Below are 26,980 nucleotides of genomic sequence, written 5' to 3'. Positions count from 1 at the left end.
GGTTGCCTAGTTAACAGTCGATAAAGAGCTTTGACTGGGCCTTTTGCATTAATTCACTTTAATTAACAGAATACTGTAATGAGATAGGGCCTTATTTTAGACAAACTCACAAGTACAGCTACCTGAAAGTACAAGTTTAACTTTGTCCCCACAGTACCCAATATCTAACTAGCAACAGCATTGCCCCCCTGGGTTATAATCCCTTTGTGATCTGAACTAGATATTTATCATCTGTGCACATAACACCTTCACTGAAATTGAAAGAGTTTATCGAACAATGATTTGAGCCTGCTTTTTTGCTGAGTTGTGAATATCCATGGACCTGCCAAAATGGTGGGCAAGACCCAGATCTGGAAGTCCAGCACCCCATTGCCAACAGATCTTATTTTTACCGGGAGGGATAAAACCATAGGGTTTGACTGACCCGTAAAAGAAATCAGAACTCAGTGGGGCAAGATCAAGCTGACACCATTTTCACAGTTGCAAGAGTAGAGTGGATATAAATGTTCTTGAAGGGTGGGAGAGGTCTGTAGAACTAGCAAACTGTGAAGTTATTTAAATCCCCTAAATTAATCTAGTCCTGCCGACGTCTACAGCGGTTTTGTGGCTTGTTCGTCCCACTGAGGGGAGTCGCCTTTGACAGGACCAGAAGATCCCTTTGGTGGGAAGGGCCGGAAAATCCCACCGCTAGCCTCACAATTACAATAGATGCATGTTGACATCACCCTACGTTTTGCCATTTGTCATTAATTGCATCACTTGATCCCAATCAGATCCCATGACCTGCTTACCTAAGTCTAAACACAATAGGCGGGTTTATCCAGTCCAGCAGCTGCATTTTCTGGCATGGCGAGCCCCCGCCAGCAGTGGGATTCTCTGTTCCCGCAGCTGGCCAATGGGCTTTCCTATTGTGGCCACCCCTCACTGATGGGAAACCCGCGAGTGTGGATGCACTGCCGGTGGACCAGAGGATCCCGCTGACAAAGAATTCTGCTAAATGTCTCAAATTATCTGCCCTCCAGTAAATCTCCAGCAGTCATAACAAAATTCCACTAGGCCAGTCTTTGTGAATACATACATGGTTGGAATGAATGATGATCTCAAATTTACGGCATCTTAATTGCACCTATTGCAGACACACCGCCTGCCTGTAGGTCAATCCATGATCTATTTTAAATATTACTGTAACAGATGTTGATATCTTAACCCAGGCTTTTAATAACATTGCTGCACCATATATATATATAAAGCACAATCTATATATGGATTTTCTACATTTATCGCACATTACTAATGGTTGCCTGCTTTCCACCTTCTATAACTATCCCAGAGGAGTCCTAGGATTACAATTTGATTAATAGCTCAAGTGGATATTAAGTGATCAGCTCTCTTTTAAGTAAATGATGAATATAAGTTGGTGTGCTTTTAAAAGTGATTAAGTATGTGGGGGGGATTAAAAGTTTTGTATGGGCTTTCACAAATGGGAGTGTTTTATTTTAATTTAGTGAAGGCCTTGATAGATATTCAAAACTTTATTTTATTTAATCTCAAAATGGTTCTTGAGGCCTGTCCATTGTGGATACTGGATAAGTTGACATGGTGGGTGCAAGGGCAAAGTGGGTTGGCATAAATTGGCATTAAGTTAGCATTGGAGTTATAATAGGCCATGGCAATTGGTGGGCAGCAGGAGTTGACATGGATGGGGCATAGAGCATGAGGGTGTGGATGAGAGGTCAGGGATAGGTGGTCTCACTATGAGCAAAGAACCAGGATGTTATTCCAAAGAAGTGAGGCAGGTCTTGGCAGTTAGCCACCACCCATCTGCTTCCGGGGGCAGGGGTTGTCAAGGTCCAGTTTTTGCTGAGAAATCATGGACGGGATTCTCCAATAATGGGGTTATGTCCCCACGCCGGCAATAAAGCGGTGCCATCCACTCCAGCATCAATGGTTCCCGATAATGGGGAATGCTCCCCTTCCTAGGGGGCTAGGTTGTCGCCAGAGTGGTCCACGCAGCTCCAGCTGGTGCAGAATGGCCCGCGCAAGTTCACGCATGCGCAGAACGGCCTGCATGATTCCACGCATGCGCGGAACAGCTGGCGTATTTCCGCGCATGTGCGCTACGGCCGGCGTATTTCCGCGCATGCACGGGGGTTCCCTTCCCCGCGCCGGCCCCCAGGCAATATGGCGGCGCCCTATAGGGCCCGGCACGGAGTAAAATTCGCACCCACAGAACCAGCCCGCCAGCCGATCGGTAGGCCCGATCGCGGGCCAGGCCACCGTAGGGTCTCCCATTCCCCCCCCCCCCCCCCCAGGATGGCCCCTGCAGACTCACCTTCCCGGTCCCGCTATGTGGAACCTGAGTGACCCAAGCCGTAGGGACTCGGCCAAACTCGCAGCCACTCGGCCCATCGGGGCCTGGAGAATCGCCGGGGGGAGGGGGGGGGGGGGGCGCTGTCAATGGCCCCCGACTGGTGTGGTGGGAATCCCGCGGGAGCCCGAGAATCGGCGCCGGAGAATGGGGAAGCCGCCGTTGGGGCGGCGGGGCGCGATTGTCATGTTCCACCAGGGATTCTTCGACCCAGCACCGTGTCGGAGAATCCTGGTACATATCTCTAGACTGGCTGTTTCCATAGAAACAGGACTACTTGTACTGTACAACAATGGGGCCTTTTAGCTCGTTGACGTCAGAGATCTTGCAGTTTCAAGCTGCTTGCAAAATTTAAAACCTGAGAAAGAAATTAGTGAGTGTTATCTAGATTAACCCTTAGTGGGTTCCCAGCTATTTGTTGCACTGAAGTAATGCCTAATATGATTATAGTTAATTATTCTTAATGAGTTCTCAATTAAACGTCTATCATCTCCCCTTACGCTCATGGGTATAGCTGATTAGAATAGTCAATTTCTATCACTCCCTACCCCAATCCTTATTTCGACAGAAGCTTTTGTTTCATTTTATCATCATGTTGCAATTTCTGCTGGTTATGCTGATACATTCTCAACAGGGATCAGAGGCAGCATGAAGCAGAAATAAATGTTAAAAGGGGAAGCACGGTGATGCAGTGATTAGCATTGCTGCCTCAGGGCGCCGAGGTCCCAGGTTCGATCCCGGCTCTGGGTCACAGTGCATGAGGAGTTTGCACATTCTCCCTGTGTTTGCGTGGGTTTCACCTCCACAACCCAAAGATGCGCAGGCAAGATAGGTGGATTGGCCACACTAAATTGCTCCTTAATTAGAAAAAATTAGTTAGTACTCTAAATCTTAAAAAAAAGAAATGAATGTTAAAATCTAACATTGGTGGGAAAATTAAACCAGGTTACAGGAGGGCAGGAAATCCTAATGACCATTCAGATGTATCTTCCATCCTTAATCAATCTCTGGCAGGCTTGTTGAATAAGTTCTTTGAGTAAGCACAGCATTAATCCCAATACTATTAATAAATTAATTCTGGAACTTTATGGTGAGTGTTGTAAATTCATACCAGATATTTTCTTCAATTCCATGTAATATATGAATTGAAGCCAATTCTAAGCTCCAAAATATTCACTTTGCCATACATAGCAGCACTAAATGGATTGTAGGAAAATATGACAGAAGTAGGAACTTATCCCACAGTTTTAAATAGTTTGGGATAATTTAATATTTAAACTGGAACCAGCAAGATTTGGCTTTGGAAAATGTTGGCAAAGTTTTCTTCATTTTTTTTTTAAACATAGCATTTCAAGGACCTATCCATATAGTTGCTTGCAATTTATTAACCTTAATCATTATTAAAGTGTTTATTGCTTTAATCTGAATTGGCACCCCAGGTCCTACCAATTGAATTTTGACTGTAACTTATCTTGAGAAAGGGAAAACAGCTTCAAATATTGACTGCTGTTTCTTCACAAAAGCGCAGTGTTTGCAGCTTTATCTGTTTTTATTTTTGTATGTTAATTTATATGGTCATTTATACTTTTGGATTATGCCATGTAATCAAACTTGATGGGAGGTTCCATCTAAAACAAACTACTGGTTGAACTTCAAAGGGGACAGTTACCTTTTAATCCACTCCATGTGGGAAATGTAGACAGCCTCCATAAGAAGCACTAGTTACAGGGACACATTTTTCAAAACCAACATGAACAAAAATAATTTAAATGAAGGTAATAAAATAAGTAATGAAAATAAAAAAACACAATGCATCAACTGGTTGTGGAAGATATCCAATTAACTGGCATGCGCGCTAGTATTCTGGAAGACCCAGGCACAAACTGCATAATATCTAAGTTATATCATCTTAATTCACTCATACCAGTTGCTCCCATAAGCAGTCTAAACATCATATTGTTGTATCATATCTTTATATCTACTGTATAGAATAGCATAACCGAGGGGTGTAACATTAGTAGCCCTTCTGGTCCAAACTGGGTATTCATATCTTTCACATAAATACTTCATTGAAAGTAGACCTGTGGGAATCATGGGATGGCCCCAAAGCCAACTGTTAAAGCAGCTTCGCAATCAGCATCTGTTGAGAATCTGATGAATTTTTTGGACCTTCTGAACAGGGAATCCATGTGTTGCAATCTGAAGAAAGCTATACATATCCCTCTTGGTGACCCGAAATAAGCCACTGGGGTAGAGATTGAGGGCTGCAGTTACCTTTAGGGCAATTGGCATGAGGTGCCCTCCAAATCTAGGGAGCTGCAGACCTTGTAGTAGGGGCATGCCCAGGTCAGTAACCGTCTCTTGGGAAAACCAAGCCTTCTCCGACATTGTCGCTAGACATCTGGAGGTAGTTGGTGTGCATTCTGAACATCTACTGAAGCTCTTTGGAGACAAAAATAGCCCTGGCTTGGTCCCTCCTGGCCACCCTCCCCATTGCTGGTGCTGGCTGATAGCTTGTAGTCTATGTTGCTGTCCAGCCAATGCCCGAATCTGGCAAATTCTCTCTTCCATTGCCCAAGGTTTCAGAAAGAGACATGTTGTAAATCCACAAACTGCGCTGTGCGAAGAAGGGAAGGAACGCTTTGAGCTTTTGTGGTGACTTGGCTTTCATTCCTAAAGCAGCTGCAGTTGACCAATAAGAATGAACCTTCATGGGTCACACCTAGAACTCCTCCTACTGAACAATGACCTCCTCCCACAATAACCTGATCTCCTACAAGGTAAAGGTTTCCCAGCATCACTTGAGCTCCAGAAAGATAGCAGCTTTTCAGCAGCTATGTCAATGGACGCTAACATCATGATCCTGCAGCTGGAACCCATCCACTTCCAACCTCCCGCAGTCGCCGTTAAGCTTCCTGCCATCTCCCTCAATCCTCCTAACATTACCCTGCTCCTTCCCTCAATTGTCCTGAAGCATCCAACCATCAGCCTTGACCATGAACCTTCCACTTTCACCCCATCCTCACCCATCTTGTCATCATCCGGGACCTCCCTCTTGCTCTATCATCCTCCACCTGCATTTGCTTTCCCTCGATGCCCCCTCAGGGACAATTGACCTGCTGGACTTGCCCTGCTTCAAATGTAAGATCTTCCTTTTTTTAAATAAATTTAGATTACTCAATTATTTTTTCCAATTAAGGGGCAATTTGGCGTGGCCAATCCACCTACTCTGCACATTTTTAGGTTGTGAGGGCGAAACCCACGCAGACACGGGGAGAATGTGCAAACTCCACATGGACAGTGACCCAGAGCCAGGATTGAACCTGGGACCTCAGCGCCGTGAGGCAGCTGTGCTAATCACTAGGCCACCGTTCTGCCCATGTAAGATCTTCCTTGACTGTTGAATTGCCATGTTAGGTGCAACTGCCTCTTTTGGACACAGGATGATACCACTGCAACAACGGATATGTAGGCTGCAACCTGGCTCCCTGCAGAGACTACCTACCCCCACCCCCAAATGTATTAGTGCCTGCTGTGTCCCCATTTAATGACCCAAGGACCAACCCCACCCTCTTGCCAAACTAACTGCCATTGGAGGGCCCAAGCGCCACAGTCTCCACCAGCCCCTCGCCCTGCTATCAGACCTTCCACCTTCCTCTCATTCCGCCCATCTGTGGCTGATTTAGACAAAACCAAACTTCACCTCAGAACCTTGCCTGGAGCACATCTTAATGCAGTTAGGAAACATGAAGTACAAGTTTCCCATGAGCCATTGATTTGATCTTGACGGTAGAACTTAATTTGGTGTTCCCAAACAATGAATATTCATGGTAAGAAAATAAATTATAAATAGGTGCTCGCCACCAGGAAATGTGTTGGTCACTCCGCTGTGGACACGCTTCCAACTTTATCTGAAGCTCAACCAGATAGGCATTGGAAAACCGAGATTTCAGCTCCCACCTAATGAAAACCTGGAATTAAAAGTCTAATGACCATGAAACCATGTTGGTTGTCACAAAAACCCATCTGGTTCACTAATGTCCTTTAGGGATGAAAATCTGCAATCCTTACCTGGTCTGGCCTAGAGGTGAATACAGACCCACAGCAATGTGGTTGACTCCTAAAATGCCTTTTGCAAGGGCCGAAGCCACTCATTTCAAGGTTAATTAGGGATGGGCAGTAAATGCTGGCCTTGCCAGCGACAACCACATCCTATGAATGAATTTTAGAAACCTAACATCTCAAGAGTCTCTTTTTTTATATGAAGAAAACTTACATAAATGTACAGCTTTAAATCACATTTAATATATCGCATTTTAATAGAAAAATCAAAAGATGAGCACTGGGATGAAATGTCTGTGAGGAGAAACAAGATGGTTAGATTACTAGGAGACACAAATAACACCAAAGACTGGTTCAGAACACACTCCCGCTCTCCCTCGCGGGGAGAGTCCAGACGATCAAAATGAACGTACTGCCCAGGTTCCTTTTCCTGTTTAGATCCATTCCGATCTACATCCCCAAGGCCTTTTTCAAAGCGCTGGACAAACATATCATGGCGTTCGTATGGGGGGGTAAAAATGCTAAGATCCCAAAGAAGGTCATACAAAAAACAAAATCCAGGGGGGGGCTAGCCCTCCCGAATCTACAATTCTACCACTGGGCGGCAACAGCCGAGCGAGTAAGGGGATGGATCCAGGAGCCAGAAGCCGAGTGGGTGCGTGCGGAGGAGGCCTCCTGCATGGGAACCTCCCTCCGGGCCCTCGCCACGGCAGCACTCCCATCCCCACCCAAAAAACACTCCACCAGCCCAGTGGTGACAGCCACCCTCCAATCCTGGAACCAACTGCGGCAGCAATTTGGCCTTTACAAAATGTCGGACAAGGCTCCCATCTGCAACAACCATAGGTTCAAACCAGCACTGACCGACGCCACCTTCAAAAGGTGGAGGCAGGACGGGGGGACACTGACAGTCAGGGACCTATACACGGACGACAGGATCGCAACACTGGACGAACTGACAGAGAAATTTCAGCTAGCTGGGGGGAACGAGCTACGGTACCTGCAGCTCAAAAACTTCCTACGAAAGGAGACAAGGACGTACCCACAACCGCCACGACAGACACTATTGGAAGACCTACTGGACGCAAGTATCCTAGAGAAAGGGAACTGTAGTGACATGTATGACCGACTGGTAGATAGGGACGACACCGTACTGGACGCAACAAGAAGGAAATGGGAGGACGACCTAGGGATGGAGATAGGGTGGGGACTCTGGAGCGAAGCACTGCATAGGGTCAACTCCACCTCCACGTGCGCAAGGCTCAGCCTGACGCAACTAAAAGTGGTACATAGAGCCCACTTAACGAGAAACCGTATGAATAGGTTCTTCCCGGAGGTGGAGGACAAATGTGAGCGGTGCCAGAGAGGCCCGGCCAACCACGCCCACATGTTCTGGTCTTGCCCCAGACTTGTGGAGTACTGGACAGCCTTCTTCGAGGCTATGTCCAAAGTGGTGGGGGTGAGGGTGGAGCCATGCCCGATAGTGGCGGTCTTCGGGGTTTCAGACCAGCCAGATCTATTCCTGGGGAGGAGGGCGGACGCCCTTGCCTTTGCCTCCCTGATTGCCCGCCGTAGAATCCTGTTTGGCTGGCGGTCAGCAGCACCACCCAGAGCTGCAGACTGGCTGTCCGACCTCTCGGAATCTCTCCAAATGGAGAAAATCAAATTCGCCATCCGAGGGTCGGACGACGGCTTCCACAGAACGTGGGAGCCATTCATGCAACTGTTCCGGGACCTGTTTGTGGCCAACGTACATGAGGAAGAATAGTCGGGTGGCCAAGAACCAGGGGAAAATGGACGGGAATCGGGGGAAGGTAGTCGGGGGGAGGGGGGGGGGGGGGGGGATACGGGCTCGGTATGGGGGTTTGATGGCAAGCCAAGGCCCAAAACCAAACTATAAATAAATGCCTATAAACATGTGCCTCGGCCATATTGGCTAATGTAAAATATGTATGCTGGCTAAAGGGGGCGGCCACAATTATTGTTATGAAGATGCTTACCTGTAAATATTCATGTTAAATTTTTGTGTTTTCCTTTTTTTTTTCTCCCTCTCTAATAACTTGTAATTTGTCATATATAAAATATGAAAACTCAATAAAAAAACATTTATAAAAAAAAAAAAGACTGGTTCAGAAATAAAGGGATCAGGCAGTGATGCAGACTAAGATGAGTTTGGACTGCGTGGAAATAAATGCACATAGCATGGTAAATAAGGTTGGTGAACTGCACCACTTGAAACTATGATTAGTTGCAAAAGCAGAAAACTGGCTCAAATACGGGGAGGACTGGAACTTAATCTTAGATATAAGATATATAGGAAAAATAGTAAAGCAAGAAAAGAGGGGGCATCATTGGTCAAATAAACCTTTAGAGCACTGAAAATAGTGAGGGATTGAAGACTGAATCTATTTGGTTGGAATTAAGGAACAATCGTTGCTACTGGGTGCATTCTATCGGGTACCAAATAGTGAGGAGATGGAGGAGCAAATTTTCAGGCAAAGTACAGAAAGATGCAAAAGCAACAGAGCAGTGATAATGGAGGTGTTCCTAAGGAAGTAGAAATTGTTTCTAGAATCTAGCCCAATGAGAAAGAAAGGAATGCTGGATTTAGTTCTGTGGAATAGTGTGGGGAAAATGCAGAATGTTTTAATTGGGAAGCATCCGGGGAACAACAGTTATATCAACAAGTTTAAAATTGTTTTGGAAAAGGACAAGATCAAAGAAATACTTCACTGACTGAGGGCTAATTACAGTGGAGTGGATTGGAATCATAAATTGGCAGGCAAAACACCCGAGGCTGGGGTTCCTGCTGGTTACATGTTCTCTTTGCCACTCAGTGGGAAATCTGTCGTCACTAATTGGCCAAGAAAATTTGCTGCTCCCAAGGTGCAGAAAAAAAAGAGCCCCCTATTTTTGGTAGGTGCCTGGAACGATATTTCCCTTTCTAGGGAGGATCTCGATTCTGTCTGTGCATCCCAAATTTCAGCATCCCAAATTTCAGCATCCCAAATTTCAGCACAGACTCAGCTCGATCCCTAACCTATGATGGGATCACTAAGCAAACTGTTTGCCAACCTGTACATATCATTCACTCAATGTGTAAATCATTTGGAAGAATAAATGATCATTCTCCTCGTCAAGTATTTTAAAGTGAACAAAACAAATAAGTGAACAATGGGAGGTCTTCAAAGATATGTGCGGCAGCTCAGGTAGAGTAGATACATTCCTATGATGGTGAAAGGTGATGTGTGCAAACCAGAACTCCTGGATAATGAAAATCTAGAAATTAAAATCAGACAGCAAAGTAAAATTATGGCAATTGTAATGCTCATAATACAGTAGAGGACCAAACTGACTGGAAATGAAAAAAGAAAATAAGGGGGCAAAGAGAGAGTTTAAGAATAGATTTGCGACTAACATAAAAAGCAATCCTCTTTTATAAACATACATTTGGTAAAACAGTAATCAAAGAAAGGGTGGTACAGCAATTAAGGACCAAAATGATCTGCGGAGACAGGGCATACTTTAGGTACTAAATGAGTACTCTGCATTTGAACCCAACATAAAAACTGGTCAGGACCTCGAACCAATTCTGTCATTATCGTGGTTGATCTTTCATCTTACACCTTCTACACCCACATCTCTTGAACCTCTTTGTATTTAAAAATCTGTTCATCTCTGAGATGAATATACTCAACAACTGAGCATCCACATCACACTGTGATATAGAGTTCCAAAGATTCACAAGCCTTTGAGCGAAGAAATTATTCCACATCGAAGTACACTTATCCTGTGATTCTTATCCCAGACCGAAATTTGCCAGAGAGGGGAAGCATCCTCCAACATCTAAGTGAAGTAAGGATAGAAATTTCAGACATGCTAGCTATAATCTTGCAATCTTCTTCATATGTGGGTGGTGCTAAAGGTTTGCAATTGTTTGTTAAAGGGGAAAAGTAGCCAGTCAGTCTAATGGTGGTGATGGGGAGAATTTTAAAGATAGTAATCTAGGGGAAAAGAAACAGGAATTAAAGTCTGTAATTTGCTAATACTTACCAGCAACATTAATCAGCAAAATTAACAAATTGAAAACCCAGGGGGTTAAAGGTACAGTGTTGGTGGGAATATGAAATTGGTTCAGAGACAAGTAGAAAGTAGTGGTGAAAGGTTATATTGCAGTGTGGAGAGAAGTAGATAGTGGTGCATCCAAGCAGTGCTATTAGAACTATTGTGAATCTGGTGACTAGGGGCTTTTCACAGTAACTTCATTTGAAGCCTACTCGTGACAATAAGCGATTTTCATTTCATTTCATATATTAACCTAGACTTGAGTATAGGGAGGATAGCTGTACAGATGACACAAAACTCAGAAAGCGATCAGACAGTGAGGAGATAGTCAGAGACCTCAGGAGATCATAGAAAGACTGATAAAATAGGAAGAGATATGGTGAATGAAATTTAATGCAGAGGAATGTGAAGTGATACATTTTATAGTAATAATCGGGAAAGGCACCATTAAATAAATGATATACTTTTAAAGGGGGTGTAAGCACAGAGAGACCTTGGGATATATGCAGATAAATCTTTGAAGGTGATAAGACAAGTAGCGAAGGCTGTTGGAAAGCCATACAGGCTCCTTGGCTTTATTAATAGATATGTGGCAAGTGAATTATGCTAAACATAGATAAAACACTGGAGACATGAGCTTGGATATTTTGTTAGAAAGGATGTTAAGATTTTAGAAAAGGTACAGAGAAATTAGCAAATGTGAAAGAGACCTGGGGTATGATGTTCGCTGCCCGCCAGGACTGGATTGGAGATGCGAGGGAATAGCAGGGCTACCAACCCGCATGCAGCAGGTAGTTAACAAGGTTCAGCAAGAGCAAGTTATGGCCAACTAAAGGAGCCTGACTGGCATTTTCTAATTGACTTCCAGGTTCCTACAGCTGATAGGTGCCTGGATACAATCTCCTAGCAGCAAACAAGGGTACCAGCCAGGTCCAGACATCCTGTAGCCTGTCTGGGTGAAGAAGCCACCACAGGTGTCCTGTAGAGGGGCTCCTATTTCTTAAGTTCAAGGTTTTAAAAGTTGGAGAGGGGACACCTCCATCTTGAAACAAAACATGGAGGAAAAAAGTCACAGGATGGCTAAGTAGTTTGAACAGCAAGGAAAAAACATTTGTTAAAGATGAAAAAAATTGGATTATGATGCCCCCCCATTTTAACAATTTTAACAATTATGCACAGGATTACCATGGATTATGAAGTATATCTTAATCTACAATGGTCTCATTAACACAAAGGGCGAAATTCTCCGCCCCCCACGACGGGTGGGAGAATAGCGGGAGGGCCTTCCCGACATTTTTCCCGCCCTCCCGCTATTCTCCCACCCCCCCGCCGAAGTCCCGACCCGAATCGCTGCCGCCGTTTTTTTACGGCCGGCAGCGATTCACAGCTGTTAGATGGGCCGAAGTCCCAGCCCTTTCCGCCGTTTTCACGAACGGCAAACACACCTGGTCTTGCCGTTCGTAAAAACGGCGTCACCAACTCGCTTTTTATAACCATGGCACCGATTGGCACGGCAGTACCACGGCCGTGCCAAGGGTGCCATGGGCCCGTGATCGGTGGGCACCGATCGCGGGCAGCGGGCCCGATGCCCGCGCACTACTTGTCCTTCCGCCGCCCCGCAGTATCCATTCGCGGGGCGGCTGAGGGGCAACCCGGCCCGCGCATGCGCGGGTTTCGCGCAAAAACGCGATGACGTCACCCGCGCATGCGCGGGTTGGAGTCTTCCAAACTGCGCATGCGCGGATGACGTCATATGACGCGTCAGCCGGCGCTAACTCCGGTAAGCGGGCTTAACGATTTTCGTTAAGCCCGTCTTGCCGGAGCTTACGGCGTCGGGCCGCCCGGGTTTTACGGCAGCTTTACGATTTCTCCCGTTTTGGGAGAATCTCGCCCAAAGTCCCTTTTAAACATACAAAATGACTGTAGGCAAACACACTCTGAACCCCAAATGAATGTTTGTGCACGTCTCCTTAGAATTCCCCAGATGATTGTCACCTGAAAGTTTCCAAACTTCACTCCGCAAAACACACTTTAGTCGTTTGCATTTCAAAATCCAGACCAGTTTTTCCCACTGTAAATCTGGATACTGCAAATGTCTCTTTAACTCAGAAAGCTTTGTTTACTTTTCTTTGAATTCTGCTGAAACATACCTTTGTTTCTGTTCACTTAACACCAGACGTCTTCCATAGTTGTCTTCAATTCTCTAGTTCCCTTAACTGGCTGAACTTTGGATTTAAGGCATTCTTTCTTCACCATCACTCCGTAGTATGGCTTTTCATCTAGCAAGCCTGAGAGAGATGTTCCTTCTATAGCCTTCTAAAACCAACAGCTTCTAGTAGATTTGTGAGAGTTGCCTTCTCTGTCACTACCAATCTCAAATTGCAATCAAATTAGCTAAACTAAAACTTCAAAGTTTCTCTACCTTACAAGGTCCTAGATGCTAAGCAACCACTGCTGGTTTATTTATTCTTCACGTTGTAGCCCACTCTAAGTACAATAGAAACACAGTTGTAACTTAACCAACCCCCACACATACAAACACCTTTGTCCAGCATGAATCTAACTTCACAGGCAGCATGGTGGCACATTGGTTAGCATTGTTGCCTACGGCACTGAGGACTAGGGTTCGAATCCCGGCCCTGGGTCACTGTGTGTGTGTAGTTTGCACAGTCTCCCCATGTCTGCGTGGGTTTCATCCCCACAACCCAAAGAATTACAGGTTAGGTGGATGGCCATGCTAAATTGCCCCTTAATTGGAAAAAAAAATAATTGGGTACTGGAAATTTTTAAGAAAATAATCTAACTTCACATTTTATCCTTCCAGGCACAGAAACATTATTTAAATGCACTTAAAACTGTACCTTATTTTTAATGTTTACCAATATAACTATAAATCCCTTAAAGCTACCTTTGTTTTCCGAACACTATAAAACCAGACAGGTTTTACAATCCACACGACTGGAGCATAAAGTGGAGACAATGAGGCGCAAGTGTGATAAGGAACAAGTGCCAACTTAAGAATTTAGCGCAGGTGGGAATTCAGTGCAGATGGGAAAGGATGTGCTGCTTGTTCAGCCTCCGGTAGCTGTTCAAATACATTAACAAGGTGAGCAGGAAGGTGATTTTCAAAAAGGTTTTATCCTTCAAAACAGGAGTGGCAGTTTAAAACTGTACCAGTGAGATAAGTATTTCAGTACATTTATACTGAATGTATAAATGTATTTTATACATTCAGTATAAACTACTAAACTGCTTAATATATCTACAGATAACAGTGGAGTGATATTTCTAAAGTTGAAACTAAATGAGTTAAACAAAACACCATAAAGATGACAAGGCAGGTGGTGTATGTGGGAGCTGCTGGACACCAATGTGATTTGTGGCAACCACATCTACAGTTCAAGGAGTTGATGAGCAAGAGTCTGAGCTTCAGACACTGCAATGCATCAGGCAGGGGAAAAGTTAGTTGGACATTTTGTACCAGGAGGCAGTCTCGAGATGAAGTACTTCTGATTTGGTCTGTATTCAGAAACACGAGGGTGTAACTGTAAGTTGTAGGCTAGTATGGGGATTCAGAAGGTAGCATTGGAGAAGCCTCAGCTCTTACAATTGTCCAATTGTCCAATGTGTTTGAAGTTCTTGCATTTTGTATGCATGTGGGTAGGGACTGCAGGGTGGACGAGCAACCTAACCATGGCATTGTGGTCCAGGGAGCCATTCAAGTGTGTGGAGGGGGGAGGGGAATAAAAAGGCCTGTAATTGTAGTAGATGGACAGGACGGCACCGTAACATAGTGGTTAGCACTGTTGCTTCACATCTCCAGTGTCCCAGGTTTGATTCCCGGCTTGGGCCACTGTCTGTGTGGAGTCTGCACGTTCTCCCTGAGTCTGCGTGGGTTTCCTCCGGTTTCTCTGGTTTCCTCCCACAAGTCCCAAAAGACGTGCTGTTAGGTAACTTGGACATTCTGAATTTTCCTCTATGTACCAGAACAGGCACCAGAATGTGGCGACTAGGGAGTTTTCACAGTAACTTAATTGCAGTATTAATGCAAGCCTACCTGTGACAATAAAGATCATTATTATTATCCTGATCTCTACCAAGAGTGTGAGTCCCAAAGGCTATGTTGCCTAACGTGCCAGGGTTAAGGATATCTCTAGGCTGGAAAGGAACGTGGAGCGGAAGGGAGAAAGATCCAGTTGTCATGGTACCCAAGTGTAGCAACGGCATAGGTGGGACTAAGGAAGCTCTTCTACTGAGAGGTAAAAGCAGATAAGGGCTAAATTAAAAACCAAAACCAAAAAGGTAATAATCTCTAATTCCTACTGAACCACAAGCAAATTAGCATAGGGTAAATAAGATCAAAAAATGTAATGTGTGGTTCAGAGATCAGTGTGGGAGAAGTGGTTTTGATTCATGGACACTGGTGAAAAGAGAGTTGCACTGTTCGGACGGTCTTCACCTGAGCCACACTGGGACTAGTGTTCTGACACGTTGTACAACTCAAGCTGTGGAGATAGGCTTTAAGTGAAAGGACAAGGTAATAGTGTGGTGTAGCAATATAAGTAATGGTAGCCATAGTGTGCTAGGAAGGGACAGTATACAAACATGATTATACTAGAACATATGGTCAGAATAGAGAAAACTGGCCTAAAACTAACAGAAGATGAGGAGGGTAAAGAGACATTTTAAAATTCAAGGATAAAATAGAGAAATATATCAATCTTGGCAAAGACAAGTTGAATGGGACTGGAAGGGACAGAGTTTAATGATAATAGTGTACCAGAGAATAAGGTCCATTCAGGAAATATTTGTTGAAAGAAAACTCTGAAGCGCAGAGTTTGCGCAATAAAATAGATGAACTAACGATACAAATGTAGATAAATGATTTAGATCTAATAACCATTAGAGAGACATGGGACTGAATTCTCCACCCTGCCGTGCCAGATTTCTGGTTCAGCACGCTGGCGGGAGGCTCCATTGCGCCGGTTGCCCATTGTGAGGCAGGCCCACACCATTGGGAAACCTCCGGGCTGCTGGCCAAACGGAGCATCCCGACAGCGGAGAATCAAGCCCGTGGTTACAAGGTGTTCAAGGTCAGGAAATAAATGTTTCATGGTTCACAACATTTTGAAAAGAGAGGTGGAATGGAAAAGGTGGAGGGGTGACCCTATTAATAAAGAATAGCATCAGTGAGAAAACATCCTGATGCAGAAAGTCAGGAAGTAGAATGAGCATAGGTGGAGACTAGGAATAGCTAGGATCAGCAAATGCTGGTGGGAGCAGCAGATGGGGCATACTGCTTGATAAGAGCAACAGGTGGAGCTATTTTTTTCAAGCTGCTACTATGCAGGAGCAACAGGAGTGATATTCATCACTAACCAGGATGCTGATGTCAAGCCAAAAAGATGGCCTACCTATTACAAAAATGCATAATGTGGTATATGAATATTAGTGCTAGTGGATGCTAGATATGCAAGCCATACATCCCAAACACTGGTGCATCGTATCAATATATTAATTGATGATATAAATTGTGAAGTGTTGAGGCCCCAGCACTGATCCTTGTAGTGCACCACTCGTTAAATCTTGCCAACCAGAAAAAGACTTATTTATGCCTAGTCTGCTTCCTGTTAGTCAGCCAATCTCCTATGCCAATATGTTACTCCATGAGCTTTTATTTTCCACAATAACCTTTGATGTGGCACTTTAATGCCTTCTGGAAATCCAAACACAGTAAATCAAAGGACATCCACTGGTTCCTCTTTATCCACAGCACGTTACTTCTTCAAAGAACTTCAATAAATTAATTAAACATGATTTCCCTCTCACAAAACCATGTTGACTCTGCCCGATTCCATTGGATTTATCTAAGTGCCCTGCTATAATTTTTTTAATAATTGTTTCAAACATTTTCCCCAAAACATATTAGGCCAAATGGTCTGGTAGGTAAACGTTAGGTAAAGGCAATGTCCTGTTATTTGTCTGCCTCCCTTTTGAACAAAATAGTTATATTTGCTATTTTCCAATCAAGTGGAATCTTCTCCGGATGGGGGGAGTTTTGGAAATTTTAAGCCAACACATCAACTATCTCACTAGTCATTTATTTTAAGACCCTAGTAAAAGCTCATCAGGACCAAGGGATTTGTCACCCACAGATCCAAGAATTTCCTCAGTACCACTTCCTTGCTGATGGTATTTTTTAAAGAGTTCCTCCCTTCACCAGCAGCGGGTGGACACTAAGAACAGTGCAATGGAAACATTCACAACGGTGTAACAATATGGATATTGTATGGCATACGAAGGGTAAACAATTTTATGTAAATACATCTAGCCACCAGAGGGTGATCAAGAGCAGTCACATAGGTCACGTGACACCCTTGATTCAGGAAGATGTTTAGACCCGAGGGTAGTTGTGTATTTTGTAGTTATCGCAGAGTTTATTTAGCAGCCTTTGTACTTTGGAAGACTCTCGTTATAAGCGGTGCTAATAAATTAACTTTTATTAATCAATGTGGCTTGATGTTCTTTGTTGGACACTACACATCAAAGCCATCCTTACCAAGAAACCGAGAACATCACAAGTGGTACTCAGGAAAAATAGAAATGTCCCATTTAACCGCCATTCCCAAAATAAGCACTACAAGTAGGAGTTATAATGTATTCCACCCACTAGAGGGCTAAGCAGCTCACTCCAGTGCCCCAACCCAGAATTTCTGGGTAGGATAGGTGGAGGGAATACCTCTGCGCACTGTACCAAAACTATGAAGAGATCATTCACACATAAATGTGTCCGCCATTTCAGTGTATGTTATGCTGAGGAAATCTTCTACTGGTTTGAGATTACTTTTCCAAATTGTCGGGAAAAGCCGAAGGTGAATAAATAATGTGACATTTACCTTCAGTGCTTTTCTGCACAGGGATAATAGTTCGGGACATTGCAGAACAGGCCGAATCCTCAGGCGGTATTAAAGAACTTCTTCAAATGGAAGAAGGCATGAAGTCTTTAACTTGGCCCCATTCAGTCCTCAAATGTTATGACGCTGATACACTGCAGAAACTTAAATTATTTTCAATTAACTAAAATACTACTCGGAAAGAGAAAGCCATGATAACATCAAAGGGACTCTCCCAAGAAAAGTGCCTTTGTTCCAAGGTTTGGGGGGGGGGGGGGTCAATACCTCCTAATAGAGCCCCAATAGGGGAAACTGCCGCTCAGTGATTGTGAACTTGTTGGATTGCTGTTTTTGCGAGATCACAATACAATTTCCCCGCAGTGTTACTTGATACCGTGCAATCAACCGTCTCATTTATCGAAATGTGTGGGCACCTGGTGAAGTAATATCCTGTCTAAATAATTCACAGTATGTGCTACATCATTGATAGCTGCAAGAGATTCGTGAGTTGTCTGCATTCATGTGTGCCCGCGGAACTAACAGGAGTTGGTTTTGCGATTGATTTTTTTTGGGGGGGGGCGTACTTAATACTGCACAATTGGAGGTGTTCCCTCTGCACGATAGGCGGATTCTGCAGTTGCATCGAAAATAAAGTTTCCGGCCATGCTTTGAGAAAGTTTGCAACAGTTGCCCCAGTCGCGTAGTTGTTGCCGAGCAGTTTTCTTCGGCTTTACGGAGGGAAGGCGGCCCTCACTTTTTGGACAGGGCCCAGCAGTACTAGCTAAATCTACTCACGTCCGCCTGGAACAAAGAACGTCCCTCCCCTCCCCGCGCACTGAAGTCTAAGGAAGCTTTGTACGCTGTCAAAGACACTTTGTGAAAGAAATAATTCCCAAGAAAGAATCCTAATGATTGAGCAAAGCCACAACTGTGTTCCCGGGGAGGAACTGAAGTCTACGAGGTTTCCTAGCAAAAGAGACTCTAAAAACGTTACATTTAAGTAAGTACGACTTATTCCCTCCAAAGCGTTAACTTGCAGTTGCTGAAGGCAGCATTGTTTCCAAAGAAGGTCTGATTTTAAAACTTGATAATGTATAAACCCACTGATATTGTCGACTTAAGTTTCAAGTTTAGTTTTGGCTTAAATCACTTTTCATTCAAATAACATTAGATAAGTTGCATGTGCCTTATAAAATGCCACATTGTTTTATATTTAAGTGGTGTTTATGAATAAGGGGTTGGGTGCCTTGAAAATTACCCTTGCACCTATTGCTTAATACATTTCATGGTGATCATAGAATTTACAGTGCAGAAGGAGGCCATTCGGCCCATTGAGTCTGCACCTGCCCTTGGAAAGAGCATTTACCCAAGCATGCTACCCCATCCCAGTAACCCCACCTAATCTTCTTGGATTGTAAGGGTAATTTAGCATAGCCAACCCACCTAACTCGCACATCTTTGGACTGCGGGAGGAAACTGGAACATCCGGAGGGAAACCATGCCGACGCCTGGAGAATGTGCAGACTCCACACAAAACAGTGACCCAAGCTGGGAATCGAACCTGGGACCCTGGAGCTGTGAAGCAACTGTGCTAACCACTGTTACCGTGATCACCTCTATAAATATACAAAGGGCCAATACATAAGTTGACTGACACTCCCAATGTGGCTTCCAGGAAAGGGAGGTATTTAGAAAGTGTACTTAAAACAAAGTCTAAAGCAAGTAATATTGTTAATGAAGTATTTCTTAATAGACTTCGATGTTTTTAGAAGACAAACATTCCTTTTCAATAGGATTAAACTTGCCCTTCTGCATTGTTGGATTGAAGACTAAGTTTTTCACCACCCTTGAAAATTTACATGGGTATGATAATTTTAACAAAGGTGTAACCGTTGCCTAGAAGTGAGTTATTTTCACTAAATTCCACAATCAACTGCTGTTCTCACACTGATCCATCATTGTGAGGCCTCCCGGGGAGGCTATAGAGAACCACTTGAGCTTGACATTCCATACTCCTCTTCAAAATAGTTCCCTGAGATCTTTTGCATCCACCCCAGAGGGCAGGAAGCGCTTTGGTTTGAAGAAGACCACTCCTCTGCTAGTGCAGCATTCTTCAATCATGTGCTGCAATATCAACCTAAATTTAGTGCTGTAGTCTCTGGAGCAGAACCTGAAACCACAGGCTTCTGATTCCAAGGTGAGAATGCTTCCACTGAGGTCTTGCACAAACATTGTACTTCAAGCAGGATTTACTCGAGAAATGCAATTCCTACACTTGGATTATGCTATGTATCTTACAGCCTGCTCCTTAGAAAAACAGATTCACATCCTTCTGTAGCTACTCTGTCTCTACAGAATTTCTTCTCTGTGGTTCAGTGCTTCTGCTTCACATCACTACTGTCCATTCCATGTTTTGCTGCAGCAACTTGAATGGGGTTGTCCTTGTCCTGTTCACACCTACAACCTGTTCGAGTAGTCCATTTCTAACTGCTAGTCCTACACTGCTGTTTGCAAAGTACCCTCAGTGCTTTCAGCCCTGTTTTCTTCCAAGCCCAGCGCACTCATCAATGATGAAAGCATGATGCTTGACTTACTCTTTCAGTGCTCCTATGTCCAAGCCAATCGTGATCTAGTTGCTGCTCCATTGCTCTCTTTTGGCTTCTTCCAGCACTTCACTTAATCCTTCCAGTCTGTGCTCCATCCACTTTCACACACGTAGACTGATTACCCAGATTCCTTTAGGTTCTTTTCACTTATCATACTCGGTGACACCCCGCCTCCAGTCTTGCCCAGTCCACAATGAGACCATAAGACATAGGAGAAGTAGGCCATTCGGCCCATTGAGTCTACCCCCCCCCCCCGCATTCAATGAGATCATGGCTGATCTGATAATGCTCAATTCCTTTCCTGTCTTATTCCCATACTAATTAAAAATCTCTGCCTTGAACATACTTAATGACCACACTTTACAGCTCTCTGCAGTATAGAATACTGCAGCTTCACTACCCTCGGAGAGAAGTGAGGCACAGTGGCACAATGGTTAGCACTGCTGCCTCACGGCACCAGGGGCCCGGGTTTAATTCCAACCTTGGGTCACTGTGGAGTAGCCTGACATTGGTGATGGGAAAATGCTGGAGTCAATTATTAAGGATGAAATAACTGAGCATTTGGAAAGTGGGGCAGGATTGGTCCAAGTCAGCATGGATTCACCAAAGGGAAATCATGCTTGACAAATCTTCTGGAATATTTTGAGGATGTGACCAGTAGAGTGGACAAGGGTGAACCAGTGAATGTTGTGTATCTGGACTTTCTAAAGGCTTTTGACAAGGTCCCACATGAGAGATTAATGAGCAAAATTAAAGGCCATGGTGGGGTAATGTATTGATGTGGATAGAGAACTGGTTGGCAGACAGGAAGCAGAGAGTGAGAATAAATGGGTCCTTTTCAGAGTGGCAGGCAGTAACTAGTGGGGTACCACAGTGTTCAATGCTGTGACCCCAGCTGTTCACAATATATGTTAATGGATTAGATGAAGGAATTGCATGCAATATCTCCTATTTTGCAGATGACACTGCTGGGTGGCAATGTGTGCTGTGAGGAGGATGCAAAGAGGCTGCAGGGTGACTTGGATAGGCTGGCTGAGTGGGCAAATACTTGGCTAATGCAATATAATGTGGGTAAATGTGAAGTTATCCACTTTGGTGGAAAAAACAGGAAGGCAGATTATTATCTGAATGGTGGCAATTTAGGAAAAGGGGAAGTGCAACGAGACCTGGGTGTCATGGTGGAAGAGTCGCTGAAGGTTGGCATGCAGGTGGTGAGGAAAGCTAATGACATTCTGGCCTTCATAGCAAGAGGATTTAAGTATAGGAGTAGGGATGTCTTGCTGCAGTTATACAGGGCATTGGTGAGGCAACACTTTGAGTATTGTGTGCACTTTTGGTCTAGTTTGAGGAAGGACATTCTTGCTATTGAGGGTTCCAGCAAAGGGTCACCAGACTAATTCTCGGGATGGCCGGACTGACATATGAAGAAAGACTGGATCGACTGGGCTTGTACTCACTAGAGTTTAGAAGAATGAGAGGGGATCTCATAGAACCATATACAATCCTGATGGGGCTAGACATGCCAAATGCGGGAAGAATTTTCCTGATATTGGGGACATCCAGAACCAAGGGTCACAGCCCAAGAATAAGGGATAAGCCATTCAGGACTGAGATGTGGAACAGCTTCTTCTCTGAGTTGTGAACTTGGGAATTCTCTACCACAGAAAGCTGTTGGTGGCCAGTTCGTTGGATAGATTCGAGAGGGAGCTGGTCATGGCCCTTGTGGCTAAAGGGATCAAGGGGCATGGAGAGAAAGCGGGAGTGGGGTACTGAATTTGCATGATCAGCTGTGATCATATTGAATGGTAGTGGAGGCTCACCCATTTTCTAGGTTTGTACGTTCTCCCCATGTCTACGTGCGTTTCCTCTGGGTGCTCCGGTTTCCTCCCTCCAGTCCAAAGATGTGTATGTTAGGTGGATGGCCATTCTAAATTGACTCTTGTAGGTAGGGTTACTGGGTTATGGGGATAGGGCGGTGAAGTGGACCTTGCTAGGGTGCTCCTTCAGAGGGTCAGTGCAGACTTGATGGGCCAAATGACTTCCTGCATTGTAGGGATTCTATTCTATGATTTTTTGTCTGAAATGGGCGACCTCATATTCTAAGATTATGCCATCTGGTCCTGGACTCTTCTACAAGGGACAGCAACCTCTCAGTACCTACCCTGGCAAGCCTTCTGAGATTCTTTATGTCTCAATAAGGTCATCTCTCATTCTTTTAAACGCCAATACATAAAGGCTTAACCTCTCCTTGTAAGAACAGCCTTCCATAACCGGGATCAACCTATTAAACCTTCTTTAAGATGCCTCCAATGCCAATATATTTTTCCTTTTGATAAAGGGACCAAAACTGTTCACAATATTCCAGGTATAGTCTAACTAGTGCCTTGTATAGTTCTAGCAGGACTTGCCTACTTTTATACCCCATGCCTTTTTAAATAAAGGCCAACATCCATTTGCCTTCCGTATGACCTGCTGAATGTGCATGCTAGCTTTTTATGATTTATGCGCAAGCCCCCCCAAATCTTTGTGTTCCAGTCTTTCAGTATTTAAATAATATTCAGTTCCTTTATTCTTCCTACCAAGTGCATAACTTCACATTTTCTTACTATATTAAACACATGCCAAGTGTGTGGTCCAAGATGCAGCTCCCTGATCGGGCTCATCAGTCATGGAAAGACCCATAGGACCCATGATCAGTAACACAGGGTTTCTTGGGTGGACATACTCATTAGCAAGCGATCGCTGAAGAAGAAGATAAAATACTGTTTATTTGACCTCTAGATCCTTGTTCCAATTTATATGCCTGCCTGAGCTCTCCATATCTATAGCTGGGATGGAGAGCTGTGATGTCAGAACTATGTATTTTTCAAAAGTATTTCCCAAAAGAAAGACAAACTGTGATATACATCAACCGCTTACTGTAGTTGTAAGGAAAATGTTGTCAATGAATATTTTGTTTATTGTGTTTAATGGTGGGGCTTGATGGATATGGGGGAGGGGGGCAGTAACATGGCATCTGAATCACACACACCCACTGGATTGCTCCTGTAGAATAGTGGTGAGACCTTTGAGATGACAACAAAAATAGTGGTTCAATTAACTTGCATATGTATTACCACTCCCCATTAACCTTTTGGAGCAAAGCTCAGAACATCTGATTTCTCAGCTGTTGTCCTTCCAGTCTTCAGCAGCACCCTGCTGTATCTCTTCACTGAATCACCTTAACTTTGGAAGTAATTCTTCAGCCAGGAACAGTAAGTAGTACTGGAGTCCTGAGTGTAGAACCAAAGCAAGTGCACAGCCTTTGATGACGAAAGGATTGGAGCTAGAACATTTGAAATGGACCTGGGATAATGTTTGTGGGGAAACCTAGCAGAAAAGATAAAATGCTGAAGTAAATATTAACTTCTGAGATAGGGAGACTGAATTATAAAAAATAAAAATGGCCCAGGTTATTGAAGCAATGTTGGATCTCATTTTTCCATATTGTCAGTATTGGTTGTCATTTTTAATAAGTTCAAGGTTAGTGTTATAAATTATTTTCTGATGATGGTGAAGAACCATATGTTATTAGTAGTTAATCAGGTGTCTATCTAGATTAGATAGGATAACAAATATCTTTCAGTTTAGAAATGCCAGGTAGATTTGTATTTTTAGTATTTGGTTCGTAAAATGTGTCCCTTTTTAATAACAAATGAAATGTGCAATTCAGGAATTGTGTAGATCACCTGAAGTATATTTACAATTGTAGATTTCTGGATATTTCTGATCAAAATATATTAGCAAAGCCAGTACATTAAGTGGTTGATGTCTAACCAAATGATATGCTCCCAGCTGGACTCTTAAATGCACTGAGCTGTCTGCCTTCTTAACTCCCATCAGATGCCAGCTTATTTTGTTGGAAAGATTACATGCCCTTTGTTTAACCGGTTACTTGAACCCATAAGCCTCTGAACCACTACTACCATATCATTAACCAGTAGCCAGTTGACAGAAAACTTTATTTCTCCAAATACAAAAGACATGGGGCGCAATTCTCCGCACTCACGACGGTGCGGAGAATAGCGGGGTTCGTAAAATTTTACGGCCACGCTAGTCTGACGCCCTCCCGCTATTCTCCCCCCCCCCCCACGCCCGACTCCCGATACGAATCACTGCCGCCGTTTTTTTTACGGCCAGCAGCGATTCTCAGCTGGCCGATGGGCCGAGTTCCAAGCCCTTTACGGCTGTTTTTACGAACGGCAAACACACCTGGTCTGGCCGTTCGTAAAAACGGCCGTAAAGTGCCGATTTTTAAAACCATGGCACCGATTGGCACGGCAGTACCACGGCGGTGCCATGGGCCCGCGATCGGTGGGCACCGATCGCGGGCAGCGGGTCCGATACCCGCGCACTCTTTGTCCTTCCGCCGCCCCGCTGTATCACTTCGCGGAGCGGCTGAGGGGCATCCCGGCCCACGCATGCGCGGGTTTCGCGCAAATGCGCGATGACGTCATCCACGCATGCGCGGGTTGGAGTCTTCCAATCCGCGCATGCGCGGCTGACATCATGTGACGCGTCAGCCGGCGCAAACTCTGGCAAGCGGGCTTAACGAAATTCGTTAAGCCCGCGATGCCGGAGTTTATGGCGGCGGCATGCTAGCCCCGACCGGGGACCAGAATTGGTTCCCGGTCGGGGAGGGGGAGGCTGGCGTCAAACCCGCCCGGATTTGACGCCAGCCTTACGATTTCTCCCTCTCTGGGAGAATCGCGCCCCATGGTGAATGGCTCTGATGCAGAAATGTCTTTTTTTTTTAAGTTTAAATAATTTTGGTTGGATAAATAGAAAGTCAATTTATCTAAATGGAGAGAAAATTTGCTTTGGTGCAGAGGGATCTTGGTGTTCTTGTGCATGAACCACAGTAAACTAGTATGCAGGTATAAGGAAGGCAAATGGAATTTTGGCATTTATTGCTAAAGGAAGAATATAAAAGTAGGGACGTGTTGCTGCAAATGTACAAGGCATTAATGAGACCGCACCTAGAGTATGGTGTATGGTTTTGGTCCCCTTACTTGAGGGATGTAGTTCCATTGGAGGCAGTTCAGAGGTTCACTAGATTCATTCCAGAGAGGAAGGGTTTGTCTTGTGACGAGAGATTGAGCAGTTTGTTTAAACCTATACTCGCTAGAGTTTAGAAGAATAAGAGGGGACCTAATTGAGGTATATAAGACGATAAAGGGATGGACAATGTAGACTTGAGAGGATGTTTCCTCTTTGTAAAGTAATCTATAGCAAGTGGTCATAGTTTTAGTATAAGTTTTAGTATTAGGGACTGGTTTAGCACACTGGGCTAAATCGCTGGCTTTTAAAGCAGGCCAGATGCATGGTTCAATTCCCGTACCAGCCTCCCCGAACAGGCACTGGAATGTGGCGACTAGAGGCTTTTCACAGTAACTTCATTGAAATCTACTTGTGACAATAAGCGATTTTCATTTAATTTTCATAAGGGGTCGTATTGAATGGTAGAGTGGGCTCGAGGGGCTGAATTGTCTGCTTCTGAGCCTGGTTCTTTTTTTTAAAAATATTTTTATTGAGGTATTTGCAAAATTTTTATTACCCCTGCCAAAACCCCTGAGCTTCAGGCATGTCCAAACTATGTAGACATGGTTTGCTGGGGTTCCCACGCACCTCACACATCTATCTTCTACCCCGAAAAACTTGCCCATCCTCGCCGCCATCATGTGTGCCCGATGGACCACCTTAAATTGTATTAGGCTAAGCCTGGCACATGAAGAGAAGAAATGGACCCTGCTTAGGGTGTCCGCCCATAGACCCGCCTCTAACTCTCCTCCTAGCTCATTGTCCCACTTGCCCTTAAGCTCCCCCACCGGGTTTTCCTCCGCCTCCAACAGCTCCTGGTAGATATCCGACAACTTCCCCTCCCCCACCCAGGTACCAGAAACTACTCTATCCTGTATCCCCCGTGGCGGTAGCAGCGGAAAAGCCAGCACCTGTTTTCTCAGGAAGTCTCGCACTTGCAAATATCTAAAACCTTTCTCTGGCGGCAGTTTCAATTTATCCTCCAGCGCCTTCAAGCTGGGAAAGCTCCCATCTATAAACAGATCCCCCATCCTTCTAATCCCGCCCTCTGCCAGCTTTGGAACCCGACATCCAGCCTGTCTGTTACAAACCTGTGGTTGTTGCAAATCGGGGTCCAGACCGACGCACCCTCCACCTTCTTGTACCTCCTCCATTGCCCCCAGATCCTCAGTGCCGCCACTACTACCAGACTTGTGGAGTATCGGGCCGGCGTAAACAGCAGAGGTGTCGTTACCAATGCTTCCAGACTAGTGCCTTTACATGACGCTGCCTCCAACCACTCCCATGCCGACCCCTCCCCCATTACCACTTCCTAATCATGGTTATGTTAACCACCCAGTAGTAGTTGCAGAAGTTCGGCATTTCTGCTCGTGGTTCTTAAATAAACTATTCCATATTGATTTGCACCGTTTCACTCTGGCTCGAGACTGACTGCTCGACAAATTGGTCATGCAAAAAGCAAATATTCCTAAATTTTTCTTCTATGCTTAGAATGCAAGTTCAGAGATATAGAATATAGAACAGTACAGCACAGAACAGGCCCTTCGGCCCTCGATGTTGTGCCGAGCAATGATCACCCTACTTAAACCCACGTAGCCCGTATACCCGTAACCCAACAATCCCCCCATTAACCTTACACTACGGGCAATTTAGCATGGCCAATCCACCTAACCCGCACATCTTTGGACTGTGGGAGGAAACCGGAGCACCCGGAGGAAACCCACGCACACACGGGGAGGACGTGCAGACTCCACACAGACAGTGACCCAGCCGGGAATCGAACCTGGGACCCTGGAGCTGTGAAGCATTGATGCTAACCACCATGCTACCGTGAGGCCCCTCACTGACTTAACAACTGAGCTGCCACCTCTAGCCATGGATGAATTGTCACTAAGGTGTCAATAAAA

At 44.7% G+C, this 26,980-nt stretch overlaps 1 protein-coding gene across 5 annotated transcripts in view; it reads left to right on the top strand.

Annotated features, from left to right (window-relative positions):
• LOC119970409 (GRAM domain-containing protein 2B) overlaps positions 1-26,980 on the top strand; it is a 165,374-nt gene that overhangs the window by 84,546 nt on the left and 53,848 nt on the right. The window contains exon 1 of one of the 5 annotated variants that reach the window (XM_038804982.1): positions 17,940-18,388. The exons of the other annotated variants lie outside the window; for them this stretch is intronic. Within the exon in view, the coding sequence (XP_038660910.1) occupies positions 18,297-18,388 (92 nt within the window). The 5' untranslated portion in view covers positions 17,940-18,296. Of the gene's footprint in view, positions 1-17,939; positions 18,389-26,980 lie in introns of those variants that run through there. 5 annotated transcript variants of the gene reach the window in all.

Source organism: Scyliorhinus canicula, chromosome 8 (genome assembly GCF_902713615.1).
Source record: "Scyliorhinus canicula chromosome 8, sScyCan1.1, whole genome shotgun sequence".
NCBI lineage: Eukaryota > Metazoa > Chordata > Chondrichthyes > Carcharhiniformes > Scyliorhinidae > Scyliorhinus > Scyliorhinus canicula.
This window is presented reverse-complemented; position numbering and strand designations above follow the sequence as displayed.